Raw genomic sequence first — 19,350 nt, forward strand, 5'->3', positions numbered from 1 at the left:
AGGAGGCTATGAGCTGCAGCTAAGGAGCCCGCCTGCCACAACTAACACCCAACACAACCAATAAATAAATAAATAAATATTAAAAAAAAAACAACCAAGAATAGCCATTTTGGGACTTTCCTGGCAGTCCAGTGGTTAAGACTCCATGCTTCCACTCCAGGGGGTGCAGGTTGGACCCCTGGTCTGGGAACTAGGATCCCACATGCCACATGGCAAAATAAATAAATAAATAAATAAAATAAAAAATTAAGAGTAGCCGGGTTTTTTTGTTTTTTTAATATTTATTTATTTATGGCTGCATTGGGTCTTTGTGCTGTGCGGGCTTTATTTAGTTGTGGCGAGCAGGGGCTATTCATTGTGGTCCTCAGGCTTCTCACTGCAATGGCTTCTCTTGCACAGGCTTCAGTAGTTGTGGTACGCAGACTCAGTAGTTGTGGCTCGCAGGGTCTAGAGCACAGGCTCAGTAGTTGTGGCACACGGGCTTAGTTGCTTCGCGGCATGTGGGATCTTCCCGGACCAGGGCTCGAACCCGTGTCCCTTGAATTGGCAGGCGGATTCTTAACCACTGCGCCACCAGGGAAGTCCCAAGAATTGCCATTTTGAATTTTGTCAAATGTCTTCTTAGCATCTATTAAATTGATGATGTGACTTTTCTTGTTTAACATATTAACATGCTCTTTATTCATGACTTCCGTTATTAAAGACCCATTCTAGCATTCCTGAGATGAATCAGAAAGGAACCTTAGCACTCACTGAAGTCAGTGGTTCTCAGTTAGGTGTAGCCAATTTCGTTTATTTTCAGATGAGGAAACGGACGCAATGAGAGGTAAAGTGGGTCATCTATGCTTTCAAATATGGTCCTTGGGTTTTTTTTTAATTTTATTTATTTATTTTTTTGCCCTACCCAGGTGGTTAAGATCCTAAAGGGCAAGCACTGAGAGTCCTATGTAGCAGTTTCTGTATAATATTTCACCTAAGGGTCCACTCAGTAAATCCTATTGATTACTAAATTGATTAGTAGGTTTTTATACTGGAGCTAGAAAAAGAAGTTGCAAGCTAAAAAGGTAGATGGAAGATGGTAGTTATACCAAAAGAGGACTTCTAGATAATGGAGAGGTAAACCATTAAACAAGTGAATAAAGATGGCTTGAGGCGTCCCCTCCTCAGGTGAGCTTGCGAAAGAGGAGGATATGCCTTCTAACTAGGCCACACGACTGTGGAAAGAACATAATGACTTTTGGCCAGGCTGATTAGCTTTGGTTCTTCCTATGATTATCAGATTTCCTCATCCCTCCACGGTGACCTTATATCCTAGAGTTTTCAGAACTTTAAAACTTCAGATATTTCCCTTAAACCAGTGAGATGTTCCAGAAAACAGCAGACTATGTATCTCCAACCTCAGCTTTTTCAATGCTCTGTCCCATTTTGTATCCATGCCCCAATCTGTACCTTTCCCGGCAAAAGACAAACACGCAGGATGTAAGAATTAGGCCCCTGAACTGGAAAGGCAGTGGACAGAAGAGGATAAGGCTAAAGAATAGGCTGAATTGAATATAACAAAAAAGGAACATACTCACTAGTGGTTACCGGTGGGGAGAGGGAAAGGGGGAGGGGCAATATAGGAGTAAGGGATTAAGAGGTACAAACTATTATGTATAAAATAAGCTACAAGGATATATTGGGAATATAACCAATATTTTATAATGACTATAAATGGAATGTAACCTTTAAAAATTGTGAAGCACTATATTGTACACCTGTAACTTACATAATATTGTACATCAACTATACTTTAATAAGAAAAAATAAAAGAGCCGAGCTGGGGGTACAATTCCCATGCTCTTCTTCTCAAACTGGCTGAGACAGAAGGGATCAAGGGGGAGCAGAGGTGGGGGGTGGAGGGTGGGCTGTCACCAATGAGCCACAGATCCCCAGATCCCCAGGCTCTTGCCTTCTCTTTGTCTCCTGACTGCCATGACTGAGTCCGCTGGACACCATATGCTTCTTCTGCAGGAATTTGGAAGTAGCTAGAAAGTGGTCTGAGGGTAGCACTGAGGGGGAGCATTGCAGTCTTCCTCTACCCCAGCTCTCAAGACCCTGGAAAGAGGGGTCAGGCCTGAGAACCATCTAGAAATGGAATGGGGTTGTGGGTGCTGCCTGGCAGGGCACAGGCAGCCCTAGATGTCTCGGTCTGTCCCCTCACCTCTGTTAAGTAAGGCCTGCCTGCTTTCCTACCCCGTATTCTTGGATTCCTAAGGTCTCCTTAGCTGGCAGGGAAGGCCCAAGGCCCAAGGAGACTTTAAAGGAGTGAGGGACTGAGGAGAGAGAGAGTGTGATCACCCACGTGTGTGCTGAATGTACTTATCTGACTTCAATGTATGTCTCTTTCTAGACCTGGCCCTCGTGGTTGTCAGTGTCGCCATGAACACCCATGGGGGTGTGACTGTGGCATGTGGTGTGTGCCTTTGTGTGTCGGGGCAGGGGCTCCCTGTGGTGTGCATGTGTGTTGGGAGGGGGTGATGGTGAGAGCCTGGCTCCCTCCCCTCCTCCCCCATCCCTGGTCCCATCTGGCCTTGATCAACGGGTCCCTGGGGAGGGAGCCGCGGTTTCGGATACAGGAAAATGTTCCAGGAAGCGGCCACTGTGCTGGGCCCTGCTCAGGCTCCCCCAGCGGAAATTGTTCCAGGAGGGAGGGGGAGAGTGTTGAGATAGGATTAAGGGAGGAGGGGGTGGCTCCTGGCTCCCCTCTCCATTGGATAAAGCAGGATAAACTGATGGGAAGCTCAGGTCAGCCAGGAACCTGGATGCTGCTACCTAAATCCTTTAATGCAGGAAAACTGAAAGCCAGCGAGAGGGTTCCCTTTCTTGTCTCTTTCTAGTGAAGTTTAAGGATTGGGATCTGGGTGGTCCCTGGAGATCCCTTTTCTGGCCCTGCCAGCACGTACCCAAGCTGGGGACCAGGACACCTGGGTCTTGTCTGAAAGTGGTGTGGCTTGATGGGGTGGGGGAGGAGGGGGCATAGGATTCAGCCCCTTCTCCTCACTGAGGGGGCTTTGAAGCTTGGATCCAGGACTGGGAGGGCTGCCTAATTGGGATAATGGAGGTTAATGGGGCGCCTGGAGGGGGTGGCCACGCTCCTAGATCAAAGAGGCCAGCTCTTCCCAACCACCACAGCTGGAGGTCACAGCTGGAGGGGGAGGGGCGTGGGGCTTCGGGCCAGCCAGCAGGAGGTGCTCTGGTCCCTGAATGCCTGTCCTCTCGAGTGTCTGACCCCTTCTTTGCTTGGAACTACTTTTGCCTAGAGAGTGCTTGTGGGGAGCGGGGGGTTGAGGAATGGGGGAGTCCTGAGATTCAGACTCCTCTTTGGGTGGATGAGGAAGAGAAAGAGCACGAGAGGCTGGCAGCCTGGGGTCAACGGGATGTTAGCGCCTTGGGGACCTCGGGCCCTGCAGGGTCCAGAGGAGGACGCCTGGGCTGGGGAGGCAGGACTCCCGCCCTAGGTTCAGGCGGTGGAGAAAGGACTGGGCGGGGCCGCTGGGGGGCACTGGCTGCGGCTGAGAGGAAAGGGGCACACAGCTCCCCGCCGCCGCCTCCTCCCCCCTCCCCCCGGTTGGCGCTCTCTCTCGGGCTCTAATCGGCGCGGCGGCCGCAGCGGGCAGAGTCAGCGCCGCCAGTCTCCGGGACGCGACTCCCAGCAATTGTGGTCGGGACCGCAGATATGCAGCTGCCTCCTGCCCGGGCGCCCGGCCCGGCCGGCCCCGCCCGCGCCCCGCCCCCTGCCCCCGGCCGGCCCGCCCCTCCGCCTCCCGGCCGCGCGCGGGGACACTGAGGCACGGCTGGGAGGCGACGTCTCCGGCCGCCCCGAGCCCAGCCCAGACTGCGTGAGGCGGCTGGGGAGGTCCCAGACCTCGCGATCTGCTGGTCCCGGGGCACCCATCCGCGCAACAGCTAGAGCTAGGTCTGAGAGCGCCAGTCTGGCCTTAGCCTTACCGCTCGCCCGGCCTCAAATCTCCCCGCCTAGAAAGTCAAGCAGTGATTGCTTTGGGATCCAGCGGGGGGCGTCCGACTGAGGGTGTGTGGGGAGGAATGGCGGTGGCTGAGCCCCCAAGACTCTCATTAACCCGGGCAGAGGAAAAAAGAAGGATGGAGAAGCATGGCCTGTGCAGACTTTGAACTTACAGAGAGTTTCTTCGTAGGAGAGGAGAAGGGGGGTGGGGTGGGTGGGAGGGGAGGGGAGGGAGGGAGGGATGGGTGAAGAAGGGAAAAGGAAATAGTTAAAGAGGGGTTAAGGCAGAGTGTGTGTGTTGGGGTTCTCCTGGGAGGCTGGAGGCCAGGTCCTCAGATGCAGCATGGTCCTTCACTCTGTTGACCCGACCCAGCAGCTGGCTGTCAAGGGGCCATTTTCAGAACTGAATAGATACCTCTCACGTGCCCGCACGTCCTGTGTGCTCGTGCCCACACCAACACACTTATCAAGAGAAGTCATCCTTGACTGCTTGGTCTTCCTCACTTCTCACATCCAATCAATCACCAAATCTTGTCTATACCACCTCCTATATATCACCTTTCCATTGACTTTTACTCACCCCCTTTGCTGCTGCAGGCCACACCTTCTCACCTCTTGCCTGGGCTGCCACTGTAAACTGGTCTTGCCTCTGATTTTGCCCTCCTTCAAACTCTGACAATACTATTAGGCACCATTTATGGAACAACTACTAAGTGCCAAACCCTGTGGTAAGAGTTCCACATGTATTATTCCTAATCCTTATAACAACCCTGGGAGGTTGCTATATTACGTTTCCCCATTCTAAAGAAGAAGAATCCAAGGCATTAAAGGTTAAACAGCTTGCCCAACCTTACACCATAGTAAACAGCTGATTTGCCCAGAACTGCCGGGCTCTAAGTCCCTAGTCCTTTCTCTTCTATGCAGCCAGGGTCATCTTTCTGAAATACAAATATTCCCATATGTTGCCCTGAGCATCTAGTTCAGATCCCTTGCACTGCTGATCAGACCTTCTCCATCAGCCCTTACTGTCTGTGCTCTAGTCACACTCAACTCTCAGCACCTTAAAATGTCATTAATCCCTCACACCTCTGGGCCTTTGCATACACTCTTCCCCCTGCATGTAACACTCTTCCTCTCTTCACCTGGCTGACTCCTATTCATCCTTCAGTTTCTTTACCTAGTCATCCCTGCTTCCAGGAAGCCTTCCTTGACTCTCCCAACACTGGCTTAGATTCATTTTTTTGTCTCCAGTAACATCTAGTACTTACTCTCTTAAGATACTTTCCACTCTACGTTGGTTGTTGGTTTGTGAGGCAAAGGACTGGGTCTGTATTGTTCGTGGTTGCAAGCCTGAGCCTAGCTCTGCACGCGTGGCACAAAGTAGGTGCTTGCTGAGCATTTGTTGAATGAAAGAATATTCTTCAGGTCTAGTCTATATCTTTTTTGTGTGTGTGTGTGGTACGCGGGCCTCTCACTGTTGTGGCCTCTCCCGTTGCGGAGCACAGGCTCCGGACGCGCAGGCTCAGCGGCCATGGCTCACGGGCCCAGCTGCTCCGCGGCATATGGGATCCTCGCGGACCGGGGCACGAACCCGTGTCCCCTGCATCGGCAGGTGGACTCTCAACCACTGCGCCACTAGGGAAGCCCTAGTCTACGTCTTAAAAAACTGTTCTTCTAAGAAGAATCTAAGCAGGTCAGAGAAATCAGGGGATTGGGGTGGAGTGTGTCTAAGATTTTGAAGGACCGTTGCCTTGGGTTGTTTAGCCCCATTGCTAAGGATAGAAAATGTGATGAGGACCCTGACACCCCAAGGTCTCTTTGTTTAAAGACAGTAATATATTTCATGCATCAGATTCCAGGGTATCATTCTTACAAAGAGGCACTTGCTAGAGATGACCGAGACGACCAGAGTCTTAATTCCATGCTGATCCTTTTGAAACGCCTACCCAGTGCAGGTTCCTCTGTTCCAGCATCAGGCCTCTCAGTGTTACCCTTCCATCCATTTCCCTCTTTGTCCCTGGCCATCCCTGCTTCTTCCTCCCCTTCCCAGAGCACTTTTTCTGATTCTTGATCTGCCTCCCCTGGAACTGCTATATTATCTCAGGGCTCCAATGTCAACTAAGGAGACTGAGGCTCAGAGCAGAGGGGAACCAGGACCAGCACCAGGAGTCCTGCCTTTTAGCCCAGGCACTGGAAGAAGCGAAGGGGAGACGCAGCAGAGAGGGAGGGAGCTGAGGTATCACACATACCTAAATGTGCTTATGTGAACATTAGGGTGGGGAGCTCCTTTTTCAAGCTGTGCTATACAGAGGTTGCTGGCCTCCTAAAAGCCTCCCTTCTTCCCTGTGTCCTCAGCTTTGCCATCCAGAACGGGATTATCTTCCCCAAGCTCCCTGAGCCTAGTCTCAGAATGTCAAGGCAACGAGCAGTGTCCGAATCCCAAGGTCATGAGTGGATCTTCCCCCCACCCAAGGAGCAAGTTTCCCTGGTCACCAGCCCTGTTACTTTTGGAGGACCCTCTCAGATTAGCAGCTGTCCCTCAAGGTCTCTTATCTGTAGTCCCACCATCTCTGTTTCCCCCTGTGTCTCTCCCTTTGTCTTTCTGTTTCCCTGACTCTGGGTGCCTTCTTCTTTCCTGTCCCCTCTATGTTCTCTGTCACTAGTGTCTCCACTGGAGACAAGGGTTGGGCCTGGGTGCATGGGGGGGTAGTGGCCAGACCTGGGGCCCGGGACATGAGCGCAACTTTCCAAGCTTCTCTTCCAGGCCCCTGTGGTTGGGGAGCTCCACAGAGGGAGAGATGAGTCAGCGGGGCCGCAGAGCAGGGGGGGTCTGGGTGGGGGTGGGGATGCCGGGGTTCCCCAGGGCCAGAGAGTTTGCTAGGACCATCTGGGTCTCTGAACTCTGGTGGATATGGAGAATAAAGGATCAGCGAGTCCCCAAAGGTACACTACACTAGTAGGAATTGCAGGCAACAATTTGTAGGACTAGCAGTGCCCGTCACATCACCCTTATGCCCAGATTCTTGTAGGAAGGCGTTCCTAAATCCCCTCTAAGAGACCTCTGGGATTTCTAGAGCTGTAAGCTTGTGATGTTAGACCTGTGTGTATGTCTGTGATGTTTGCCATATCTGTAAATGTATGTATTGACGTGAGTCTGTGTGAGTCCCTGCGGGGTATTGTAGCTAACTGTGAGTCCATCTGCATGTATGTATGCTGGTGTGAGTGCATTTTTGTGATTGGAGGTTAGGGTCAGTGTCTTGGCGTAAGCATCATCTGTATAACGTATGTATTTATATCCGTGTGTGTCAGGGTGGATGCCTGCAGGGTGTATGTATGTTCATAATTCAGCATGTGTGCAAGAGTGTATCTGAAAGTGTGTCACTCATTAGGTACGTATTAGAGAACGTGTTGATCTGTATCTCCGGGCTTTGTTCGCTGTTTGCTGGTGACTCTCTCTAGGGTAGCCAAACTCATAACAACAAAGGAAGAGTTAGGAGTCCCTCTGGCTTGGGGCTCTCAGAGGAAGCCCAGCCTAGGATGGTGGGCGGAGGGCAGTGGGGTGGAAGGAGGTCGCTTCCCTGAGGAGGAGGGAGGTAGACGTCTCTCCCCAGTGTTCACTCTCTCTCCACCCTCACTGACCTTTCCAAAAACAGCTAAAGAGAACTGAGGCAGGTTCCAGATTCAACCCCCTCTAACCTAGAAATCCCACCCTGATTCTTCTAGGCGAGGGAGGGAGGGAAGGGAGCGGTCCCTGTGGTTCAGCCCAGTCCTGGGGTTGAAAGATCAGAAAGGCACCATCCCACCCCTTCCTTCAGGGGCGTCCATCTCTGGAGCTCAGCGTCTGGGTGGCCATGGGCGGAGGCTGAGGGGCCCCCAGGGTGGTGGGGGGTGGTGGATAGAAACCAGATGCCTAGGGGGTTTATACTGGAAGGACCAGAGCCGCAGCCTCTACCCGCCCCTGCCACATGGCGCCTCTGCCTGGCTGCCCCACCCCCTGGGAGGCTGGGCTGAGGGAGGCCTGCGAGGGTGGAGGCAGGTCCTTGGTCAGCGCTCCCAGTTGTTGACCCCAGCCTCTGGGGGCACTGGGAAGGGGGCGGGGGTCTGGGCCCAGGAATAGCAGGGCCTCAGCTGGGCTGCAGGACTATCTTAAACAAGGGTGTGGAAGAAGTCAGAACCCAGGGTCCTGAGGGAGGCAGCTGGGGGCTTCAGGCAGCCCCTCCGCCTGGCTTTGGCACAGACTCTTGGGAGGGGGCGCTGTGTCCAGGGACTCTCCTACTTGGGTTGGCACATCGGGGGCCCTGGCTCACATCTTGCTGGGGACCCTGCTCCTTCCTTGTCCTTCCCTATCACCCCTGCTCCTTCCCAGGTAGGATTAGGGATCATGATCCTGAAAGGAAGTGGAGAAGGCTGACCATCCCTGCCCCCATCTCCTCTCCTCAACCCCCCACCTCCTTTCATCCTGCCTCCTTTTCCCCTTTAGTTTCTTCCTTTCCTTCCCAACCCCTCTCTCACCTGCCATCTCTTCTCTGGAGTCTAGACTTTGCTCCTCTGCCTCAGTTGCTTGCCTGATCTGAAAGCGTCTGGCTTTCTGCTGGTGGTGCAGTAATTCCTCCAAAGCTTCCCCTTTTCCTCCCCAACTTCTGAGCCCGCTCGCGTGGGCGCCCAGAAATCCATCGGACACCTCAGGCTCAGAAGCACCCCCCACCAGGGGGAGACTTCGAGGTCATGGGACACCCCACCACGGGCACTTCCTCTTGGGCAGACGGGTGGGGTGGCCCGTGTAATCATCGGACACAATTATGCACTATTTATACTCCATCCCTGCCCCCCACCTGCCTGGCCGTTTTGACCCTCTGCCTCCGCTGTCCTGTCCTTCTGAAGCCATTGTCTCCTCATCTTTGTTCCTCTGGGCCTATTTCTTTTCCTTTTTTTTCATTTTTTCTGCTCTCTGTCTTTTTTTAAGGCACATACTGGTCTTCTGTTTTCCTCTCTTCTCTCCCTGTTATATCCCTCGCTTCTCTTCTGATTTTCTTGGATTGTTTCATTTGCGCTGTATGCCTCTCAGTCTTTCTGTGTTTCTTCTTTTGCTTCTTTTCCTGGGAGACTGGTGTCTGCCAGTCACCCTGGTTCCCTAACCCTCTCCTCAAAAGTTGGGCCCCCAGGCTTCCTTGGGGGAAATTAAATCATGGGGCTGGAATCCCGAACTGCTCCCCCCACCCCCACCCCCGCCCCCTCCTCCCCTGAACTTTGATCCTGCCCGCTGGTTAAACTGCAGTTAACCCTCCCTGGACGTCCAGCTGCTCCTGCCCGCTCCCTACCTTTGCCTTGAGGAGCTGAGCTGGGAGAGTAAAAGGAGCCCGGAAGTAGGCACCCAGGAAGAGAAAGTGAGGGGACTGGTTGGGGAGTGAGGGAAGGGGTTGCGGGGTAAGGACCAGGCTCCGTTCCTCTGATGGGCAGGGCCGAGAGCGGGAGAGGGGTGTGTTGGGGAAGAACTTGCAAAACAACCCCAGCTGGCTGGGCGCCTCCGTGGGAGAGATGCTGGCTCTACCACTTGGCTGCCCAGTCCTCTCTCTCCCATAAACTTACCTTAGGGCCCAGGTTTCAGTTAATAGACTTTTTGAATTTCCCTCTTCCAACTGGTTGACTTTCTTTTCTTCCCCATTTTGATGAGAAGTCAAAGTTGGGAAGTCCTGCCTAAGCTCTAACTTCAATTCTTCCTGCTGCAGAGGGAACTGATGCATGACAATGAGAAAGGGAACCAGGCACTCCCTCCTGGAAAGCATGATCACTCATGAGAAGATCATGAGTGATCACTTTGATCACTGCATCAAAGGATGGAGATTTGATGTGTGGCCAAGAAGGCCTAGGGATGGTAACTGGCAAGGAACAATGGAGGCTAGGGCCTCCCTTTGGGGGGGCTAATCCAAAGAGGCTAGGCTCAGGCTTGGATGAGTTGACCCAATGACCTCCTGCCCTTACCCTCACTCCTGCCTGCCTTAAATTTTCTCAGAACCAGAAGACCTAGCTTCTGCCCCACAAAGTGAGGCAGGCCTAGGTGCCACTTCCCAAGAGTGAAAGTCAGGCATTGGGAGGAAGATTGGCGAGCCCCAAACCTGTGCCAAGCTCTCCCCCACCTCCAGGCCTCGCTCTGGAACCTACCTCGGTGACCCTAAAAGCCTGGGCAGCGGAAGCCTCCACCTCAGAGCGCACTCCCCCTCCTGGCTTTCACAACACACGTACACACTGCACTCCTGCTCTCGAGGTGGGTGACTGGGGAAGCAAGCATCTCTGTGGTCAGCCCGGGTGTGTGTGTGGCTTGTGTGCCTCCAGCCATGTCACTGTGATCATTTGTGTGAGTTTGTCTCTGTTCATTCACGATGGTGGTGGCTGTGCCCGGGTGCATAGCACTGTGCGTGTGGACGTGCACACGTATCATCCTGTGTTTGTCCATGAGCGTGTATGTCAGTGTGCTCCAGTCTCTCTGTGTGAGTGTCGTCCCCAGTCCCCCATCCCCCCCCCTGGATCTCTAATTAGTGGTTTGGGGTTTGTTCCTTTTCCCTCCTGTTCCTTCCCTCAGCGGCAGCAGCGGCGGCAGCAGCAGCGGCGGCAGCAGAAGCAGCAGGAGCAGCCCCGCCACCCGCCGACCAGCAGCCAGGACTCTGGAGTCAAAGTAGGATTCTAGGATCAGAGCCTGAGTGGCAACAGGAGTGGAGCTGGCCTAGGAGAGGAGCGAAGCCCTCCCAGGACCCTCAGGCGACCCCTTGCCAGCACTCCCAGTGCCAGACCTCCAGGGAGGAGAGACCCAGGACACCCAGCCCCAGATCCCCCAGGTACAGGACACTGGGGAGCTGCGTCTGGGAGGGGTTCCCACAGATGCTGATGGGATCGCTGGGGGCAGGGTGTGGGACACCTGGGCCCGCCGTCCCTCCGCTTTGCCCTCAGCGCCCCCCAGCACACCCTGACAACTTGCCCTGTCCCTACCCGCTCCTGCTTCCAGCCCTTCTCTGGGAGCCCCGTTTCTCCTCTCCCGCCCAGATCCCTTCTTTGGGGAGCTCAGCAACTGGAGCAGGAAATGTGGACCCTCTGCCTCCCTCTCTCGCCCTGCTCATTGGATCCGGAGCCTTCTCCGCTGGGAAAGCTGTAATTAGAGGGTGGATCCCTACAGACAGAGAGCAGCCCCCCCCAGCCCCTACCCCCAGTCCCTTCTAACTTTAGATCTCTTCTCTCCCATTCTCCCATTCTCCCTCCGTCTCCCTCTCCCTCTGTCTCCGGCTCAGCTCTCTCCATCTGCCTGGCTCCCTGGGACCCGTTCCCCAGCCTCAGGATGGCGTCCTCCCTGCTTGAGGTAACTGCCCCCTCCGACCCCCAGGACACCAGCCATGATCTTAATGGTCCTAATTCCTGTCCACTTCCCACCTCCCAACTCACACAGACAGTTGCCGTGGTGCTTGTCACTTCCAGGGGTCAGAGGAGTGAGGAGCAGGGGGCAGGAGAAGGGAGGAGAGAGCAGGGCCAGGGGTCAGAGAACAGTCACAGGAGGATGAGAGGGGATTAGCTTAGAAGAAGGCATGGACCCCTAAGGTCAGCCAAGCACACCAACTCTGAGGAGTGGAAAAGGGATGGAGAAAGGAGTTGGGGGCTGAGGAGAGAGGACTGGGAGAGAGAGAAGCTGGTAGCAGACAGGGGGAGAGAAAGAAGGCCAGAGGACTGGCTGAGTGAGCACAGAGTAGCAGTGAGTACATGGTTCCTTGGGGGTCCTGGCTCTCGGGAGTCATCCTAGGCAGTGTCCTGTCTGGTTTGTAGGTGGGGAGGGGGCTGGGCTTCTGGGCTCGTAGGAGAGGAGGTGGGCAATGAGAGAAGGGAGAAGGCAGTCCCTGCATGTGGGGGGCTGACCAGAGGAACTGGGCCCAGGCCTGAGAGGCAACCAAGGAGGAGGGCCAGGGTCTGAGGCCGCCTGCCCGGCTCACAAATATTTAGCTTTCAGCCAAAGACAAACTCAGCTCTATTTTGGGAGTGGGAGGCTCCAGGGCGGACTGAGCCACTTCCCCTCCAGGCCGGGACCCCAGCATCCCTTGCCTCTGGCACTGGGGATGGAGGGAACTAGGGTACCATGGGGGTCAGGGGTTGGGGGCTTGAGAAATGTCTGACTCTGCCGGGGCTTCTGGGAGACTCATGGCACATAGTTGGAAAGGGGGACTCAGGGTCACTCAGAGCCTGTTTGAATGTCCTGAGTTCTCCTAGCTTCTGGGTCTCTGACTCTGTGTCTCTGTCACCACCTCTGCTTTCCGGGTCCCTCCGCAGGAATTTGGGACCACAGAGGCCTCCCCAAAGATCAACTCCCAGCAGTAGCCTTGACCTTCTGTATTCCTGGGCCCCTCTGAAGGCCCCATCTCTGCTCCCGGTGCACTAGCTCAGGTCCAAGGGGTGATGGGCCAGACAGGAAGCCGACTCATGCAGCCTGCAGGAGAGGTGTGTGTGAGATAGACTGGGAGCCTTTTAACACCTGTGTTCACTGGCCTGCATGTAAGTGTCAGGATGTAAAGCCGCACACCCGCACGCCTGGCTGGCTTTGTGGGAGCACAGGGGTGTGTGTGTATAAGCTGGGGCACCTGAGCGTCTGTTAGTCCAAGTGGGGAATGGTGTGTGCAAGTCTGGTGGATAGCGAGTTTGTGACTGAGTCTGAGGGAATGGCATGCAAGGCAATGGGGTGGACACCATAACCCAGTCAGGGGGCCTCAGGTGCTGTGCTCTACCCCCTGCTGCAAGGAGGCAGATCGCTCACCCCCAGGACACTCTCAGTTGAACCATATCATTGAAACACTGGGGTTGGTCTTGAGGTAGCTGGAGGACTAAGGTGCATGGAAATCCTGGGTTCACCCAAGGCAGGGGCAGTGTCAGTGGGCGTGGGCTTCATGTCAGAGTTGCCAGCGTGGCACTGGTGTCTGCAGGAGCGGCTGGGCCAAAGGCCTGTTGAAAAGACACGGGATTGGGGTAGCACTTGGCAAGAGGAGTGTGTCATGGAAACTGGGCTTTCATGTCCCTCACTCCCCGTGAGCTGGAGATGCCCCCAACACCAAGGTTTCTAGTCTCTGTCTCTTTCACCTATTCTGGGGGCGCCTGGGCCCTCAACCTTCTTCTCCCGCCCCCATCCGGAAGCCCTCTTTGGCAGTGGGAAGAACTTGGGGTTTCAGAGAGGAGAGCTTGATGGAAGGCTCACCTGGGCTGAGCGAGATGCAGAGGAACAGGGTGGAGGGAGAAATGGGGATGGGGGCTACCTGGGGATGGACACTTGGAAGGTGGGAAAACTAAGCAACTTGGGAGGAGGTGGAGAGTGGAGAAGTGGAAACTGCGACCTTGGGTGCCCAGAACCTACGGCCAGTCAACGCTCAGATGTCCAGTGAACATTCCCGTGGGAGGTCAGCGGAAAGAGGGGGCTCTCCTCCCTGTGTGAGTGAGAGAGCTGGGACAGCTCCTTGTCTTGTTCCTTCTCCACAGACTCTCCCTTCAGTACCTGAAGCCTGTTTTCTTGTGGTTGTCATTGTTTTCAATGGATGGTGGGTGGAAGTGAGAGGAAAAGCAACTGGAAGGTGGGCTCCTGGGCCCCCGGTGTGAGGTCGTGGACGAGTATTTAGAATCTTGAACCAGGACCCTCTCCCCAGTTCTCAGAAGAGCCCACGCAGCAAGAGAAGGAAACCGAGGCTGTGGTGAAACTTAGCCAGGTGCCCAGCTCTTGGCCTCCAGGAACTCCAGAACCGTCTGAGTGGGCTGGCGCCTTGCTCCCCCTTCCCTGCCCTCGGGGGCCCTGGGGGCCTCCGCTCCCCAGTGCTGGGGTCTCCCGTTGGCCTGGGGCTGCTGGCCTTCTTTCACCCCTCCTTCCCTCCCCACGGCTGGGTGGGGTCCCTGGGCTTGGCTGAGGCCCCTGTGGCCACAGTGTGAGGGCCGGGCGGGGGGGACGGCGTCGGCGTTTTTAAAAATAAACCGAACGCAGGGAAACCAACGGAGCCGGGCCGGGCAGGCAGAGGGGGAGGGGGTGGTCAGGGGGAGAAGGAGGGAGGAGTGGCCTGGTCTGGGGGTTTTCTGGGGCCCAGCGCCCTGGGGATTTTCTCTTAGGTAGGAAATCTGCCTTCCTCCTCCCCCTCCCCCTTTTCTTTTTTCTCCCTCCTTTCTTTTCCTCTGTTTTCCTGTGCCTTCCTTGCCCAGTCTCTTTCCATCACCTCTCTGTCTTTGTTTATTTTGCTTTCTTCTCTCTCCGTCCCTTTTGTCATTTTTTTTGCTTTCTTCTCTTTTGGGTCCCTGCCCATTTCTGCCCCTGAGGGTCAGCTGCCCCTCTGTTTTCATTTTCCCCCCGCGGGCTTTTCCGTCAGCTCTTCACCCTGCAGGGTCCTCTGCTCCAGGTGTCTCTGGGTCTCTGCCTCTCTCCTTTGAACTCCACGTCTTTACCTGTCCTTTCTGCTAGGCTTTGCCTCCTGCCCCATCAGCTACCCTTCCTTACCTACCCTCTGCTTGGGAGATGAGAGGCTCCAGGGAAATCCTGGCTGGGCAGGATGCAGGGCTTCTGCCAGGTTTGAGGACGCTTTCAGTGGCTCAAATCTGGGAGTCCATGGGGTCAACAGGACCTCAGAGAGAGGTAACTAGACAGGGGGAGCAGCAGGTTTGCATTTGCGGAACAGTGCAAGACTGGCGACTGCACACACCCCTCACTGCAACCTTTAGACCCCAGATCTACCTCTAGGATCGGGCACATACAGCACATACCACGTGCTGGGAGCTAGCAGGCAGGTCTGGGACCTCTGGATTCTCGGGTTCTTTTTCAGTTTTTGAGGGCCCCAGTCAAGGAACTGTACGGGGTCAGCTTTTGAGGGCATCTTTTTTTTTGGTGGGATTCTCAGTAATGGATGCCTATCTATGCCAGCCTGGGATCCGGGAGGGCATCCATCGCCCAGGAGGGCGTCCCAAGTCTGACTCAGGGAGGGGTACCATGAGCTCCTGAGAGATGGTGATCTCAGAGTGGTTTGGCCTGGTAGCAGCAGCACGATGGGCACGAAGGGCATTGTGTGTGTTTCTAAAAGACTCCCATGCCCCGTATCTACATGCATCTTCCTTCACTCCCTGCGCCGGAGGGGTGAAGAGAGACGAGCTCTGTGGCCTCTGTGTGTTAGGGTACATTGAGGCATGGGAGTGTGTGGCTGTGAGCTAGTATCTTAGCCACGCCAGTTCCCTGCCCTGCAGCGGCGTGAGGACTTCAGCTCTCCCAGCCCTCCCAAAGGGGTACCAGCTGGCTCCACAAAGCAGGAGGTGCCCAATGCCCGCTTGAAAGACATTCTTGCCTCAGCCACAGTCCTGGCTTGGCGGCAGCCCTGTTCCCTCTCAATGTCCCAGTGTCTCTGCCCTCGCTTCCTCTTGCTCCCCAGCCCCAGGGTCCCTGCCAAGAGAAAGAGATTCCTTACCAAGGACATGAGGACGCCGCTTCGGGGAGACCAGGCCACTGCCTTAGTCAGGAGACCAAGCAGAGACAGGAAGTGAATAAGGGGTCAAGCTGGGAAAATCTGGAACGCGGGGAGCTACAGTCCCCTACGACTTCACCTTCTTCCCAGGCTGCCTTTTCAGCCTCATCTTTCCTCTCCAAGTCCCCGACCACGGCCTCTGCTCCCAACCCATTTCCAGGGGTCAGGATCTCTAATTCTCACCGCACCCAAGTGCTGCCTCTATCCCCAGCTCTTCTCATGGCTATTTAAGAAGCGTCTCCCGTTCCTCAGAGGCCCTTGCACACACCCCCAGCACCACAGGGAGCTCTGCTTCCTGCCTGCTGGGTTGGGTGTTAGGCCGCTGTCTCGGTCCTTTGCTCTTTTTGCAGACTCCATCTGAGCTCTGCCCTGGGCCCCAGTCCTCAGTGCCTCCCCTCACCACCTCTGATTCCCCATCCTCTTCAACTCTTCCTTGACCCCTTTCTTCTGTTGTCCAAGTCTCTGGGGTGCACAGTCCTTCGTGTGTCCTCCTCTGCCCCTAAACACTGCTTCCCTCTCTCCACAGGAGGAAGCTCATTATGGCTGCAGTCCCCTGGCCATGCTGACAGCGGCGTGCAGCAAATTTGGTGGCTCCAGCCCTCTGCGGGACTCAGCGACACTGGGCAAAGCAGGCACAAAGAAGCCATACTCTCTGGGCAGTGACCTTTCGGCCCCCAAAACCATGGGCGATGCCTACCCAGCCCCCTTTTCAAGCACCAATGGGCTCCTCTCACCTGCAGGCAGTCCTCCAGCACCCACCTCGGGCTATGCCAATGACTACCCTCCCTTTTCCCACTCATTCCCTGGGCCCACGGGCACCCAGGACCCTGGGCTACTAGTGCCCAAGGGGCACAGCTCTTCTGACTGCCTGCCCAGTGTCTACACCTCTCTGGACATGGCACACCCCTATGGCTCCTGGTACAAGGCAGGCATCCACGCAGGCATCTCACCAGGCCCTGGCAATGCTCCTACTCCTTGGTGGGACATGCACCCTGGGGGCAACTGGCTAGGTGGCGGGCAGGGCCAGGGTGATGGGCTGCAAGGGACACTACCCACAGGCCCTGCTCAGCCTCCACTGAACCCCCAGCTGTCCACCTACCCATCCGACTTTGCCCCCCTTAATCCTGCCCCCTACCCAGCTCCCCACCTCCTGCAGCCAGGGCCCCAGCATGTCTTGCCCCAAGATGTCTATAAACCCAAGGCGGTGGGCAACAGCGGGCAGCTGGAGGGGAGTGGTGGAGCCAAACCCCCTCGGGGTGCAGGCACAGGGGGCAGTGCTGGCTACGGGGGCAGTGGAGCAGGGCGCTCCTCCTGCGACTGCCCCAACTGCCAGGAGCTAGAGCGCCTGGGCGCCGCGGCGGCCGGGCTGCGGAAGAAGCCGATCCACAGCTGCCACATTCCGGGCTGCGGCAAAGTGTATGGCAAGGCCTCCCATCTGAAGGCCCACCTGCGCTGGCACACGGGCGAGAGGCCCTTCGTCTGCAACTGGCTCTTCTGCGGCAAGAGGTTCACCCGTTCGGACGAGCTGGAGCGCCACGTGCGCACTCACACCCGGGAGAAGAAGTTCACCTGCCTGCTCTGCTCCAAGCGCTTTACCCGAAGCGACCACCTGAGCAAACACCAACGCACCCACGGCGAGCCAGGCCCAGGACCCCCACCCAGCGGTCCCAAGGAGCTGGGGGAGGGCCGCAGCGCCGGGGAAGAAGAGGCTAATCAGACGCCCCGACCTCCGGCCTCACCGGCACCCGCAGAAAAAGTCCCTGAAGGCAGCCCAGAGCAGAGCAACCTGCTGGAGATCTGAGCCGAGTAGAGGTTTCCAGCCCCTGGGCTGCCTTGCCAGTCTCTCCTGGCTCTGTGGACCACTGCTTGCCCCTCACTCCCTTTGCCCCATGCATGCTGCCCTTTGGGACTCGCTCCATCTCTCCCCCCATCATTCTGGGCCTGGGTATCTCCTCGCATGCCTCCTCCTCTCACTTCCTCCCCCTTGCCATGGGCCCCTTCTGCAAACTCTCATCTTAGGCCCTCACCTCTTGCCTGATTTCTGCTCTCAGGGCTTCTGAAGCTCTTTCCTCGCCACTGCTCAGTATCTCTCTCCTCTGCTCTTACCACACCAACTCATTTTCTCTCCATTTGGGCTCCCAACACTTTATTTCTCCATCTCACTAACTCCTTGACATGCATCTTTTCTGCTTCCCAAGCTTATTTACCACTATCCCTTAGCTTCCAGGCTCGTCTCCTCAGTGGACTTTGTAGTCCATTGCCTTCCATGCTCCAGAGCATTCTTCCTTTTTACAAACACAATGATGATGATGATGATAATAATTTATTGCCCCCTGGTGGCCTCTTCATTAGGGACCAGAGTTGGGGGATTGGGGTAAGTGACCTGGTAGGGAGCAGGGTGCCAAGAGGGGGGCAGACCAGTGGGGATCTGATCCCAAAGATGGGGTGACCCCAGGGTCAGGGAGGCTGCCCCCAGGCCTGTATATTTAACCCCTATGTTCCAAGAGAAATGAATAGTAATAATAATAATTCTATTTATCTAAGTTATGATGACAGGTCAGGTAGAGTGAGCTGGGGAGGGAAGCGGGTCCATTTCTGCTATGGAAATTTTAGCCAAATGCATCCCTGTCTAGAAAAAGTGATAGTGAGATCTTGTTAATAGAATTTCTATCATCAGGGTCTCAGTTAATGGTGTTTCTCATAATGGAATCTCTGCTAATAGGGTTGATTAGCTAGATCTCTGTTAAAAGAGTTAATGGGGTATCTCACAATTAGGGGATCCCTAATATTTCCAGCCCTGGCCAGAAGCTGTGAAACCTCAAGTCCTATGGAGGGGAGGACTGGAATGTACCCCAGCTCCCTTGACCCCAGAGCAGGTTCTTCCACTGCCCCTCCCCTGACACCATGACCCCATCAGGCTAATCCCTTGTTGCCATGGTAACAGAGAGCTTGCAGCTGCCATCTTAGACATGCTCTTTGGGGAAGCCCACTTAACCGGAGGAGGACACTGGTTTGGAGGTGTCTCTCTAGAAGAATAGGTGGGGAAGGCTTTCTCTGGGATCAGATCAAGAAAATCAAGTATTTATTGAGTGCCTACTCTGTGCAAGGCACTGTGCTAGGCTGGTGCCTAGAAGCCATGAGAAAGAAGAATTTATAGAGCTAGGAGGACAGAGGTTCCCAAGCTGACTTGGGGGTGCGTCCACAGGCCCCCAACCTGGGACTTCCGATGCTCCCAACTCCACCTCCAGTGACTTTTAAAGCCGCTTCGTGCCTTTGAATGCCTTTCCTGTGACTTTGGATCCTCCTTTTCTATCTCTTGCTCCCTCAAGGCCCCAAGTTAAAGGTTTAAAGCCGCCGGAGCTTGGGGAGAGGGTAATATTGTGGAAGGGAAGGGATCATGCCCTCATGGAGTCTTTTTTTTTTTTAATTTAATAAATAAAAAATTCGATTTAAAATTTTGTCCTGGTGAGAAAAGAGGAAGAGGAGGGGAGAAGAGTGAGCCACAGGATTTCTGGTTGGCAAACTGGGGAGTCCCCGCGGGCACTGTCGTGCCTGTTTGCACGTTACGCCCGGGGTAGAATACTTCGGCGGCCCGGCCCTGCGGCGGAGGTCAGTTTTTGACCGCCCAGCCCAGAGCTCTCTGCGGAGTTGGGAAGGCGAAGAGGTTTTCTTCACCCGGCTCTTTCTCGGGCTCGGCACCAGCGGACACAGCCTGGACAGCAGCCGGGCGGCGCGCCGGCCCCGCGGTCGCCGTGCGGACTACGGCGCGGCCCGGGCCGGGCGAAGTGCGGCTACCGCGGGTGGACCCGCCTGGCACGTAACCCGCCCCCGGCCCCGGGC

General features: G+C 55.4%; 1 protein-coding gene across 1 annotated transcript; it reads left to right on the plus strand.

The window, feature by feature from the left end:
* Positions 1 to 16,057: 16,057 nt before the first annotated feature.
* Positions 16,058 to 19,042, plus strand: SP7 (Sp7 transcription factor). Its single transcript, XM_033865639.2, has one exon. It carries the CDS (start codon positions 16,070 to 16,072, stop codon positions 17,309 to 17,311), a length of 1,242 nt encoding a protein of 413 aa, XP_033721530.2. The 5' UTR covers positions 16,058 to 16,069; the 3' UTR covers positions 17,312 to 19,042.
* Positions 19,043 to 19,350: the final 308 nt, after the last annotated feature.

The sequence above is a fragment of the Tursiops truncatus genome, chromosome 11, assembly GCF_011762595.2.
Source record: "Tursiops truncatus isolate mTurTru1 chromosome 11, mTurTru1.mat.Y, whole genome shotgun sequence".
Classification (NCBI taxonomy): domain Eukaryota; kingdom Metazoa; phylum Chordata; class Mammalia; order Artiodactyla; family Delphinidae; genus Tursiops; species Tursiops truncatus.

Excerpts from the sequence above, each read along its gene's own strand:
- SP7 (XM_033865639.2), top strand. The coding sequence starts at position 16,070 with ATGCTGACAGCGGCGTGCAGCAAATTTGGTGGCTCCAGCCCTCTGCGG.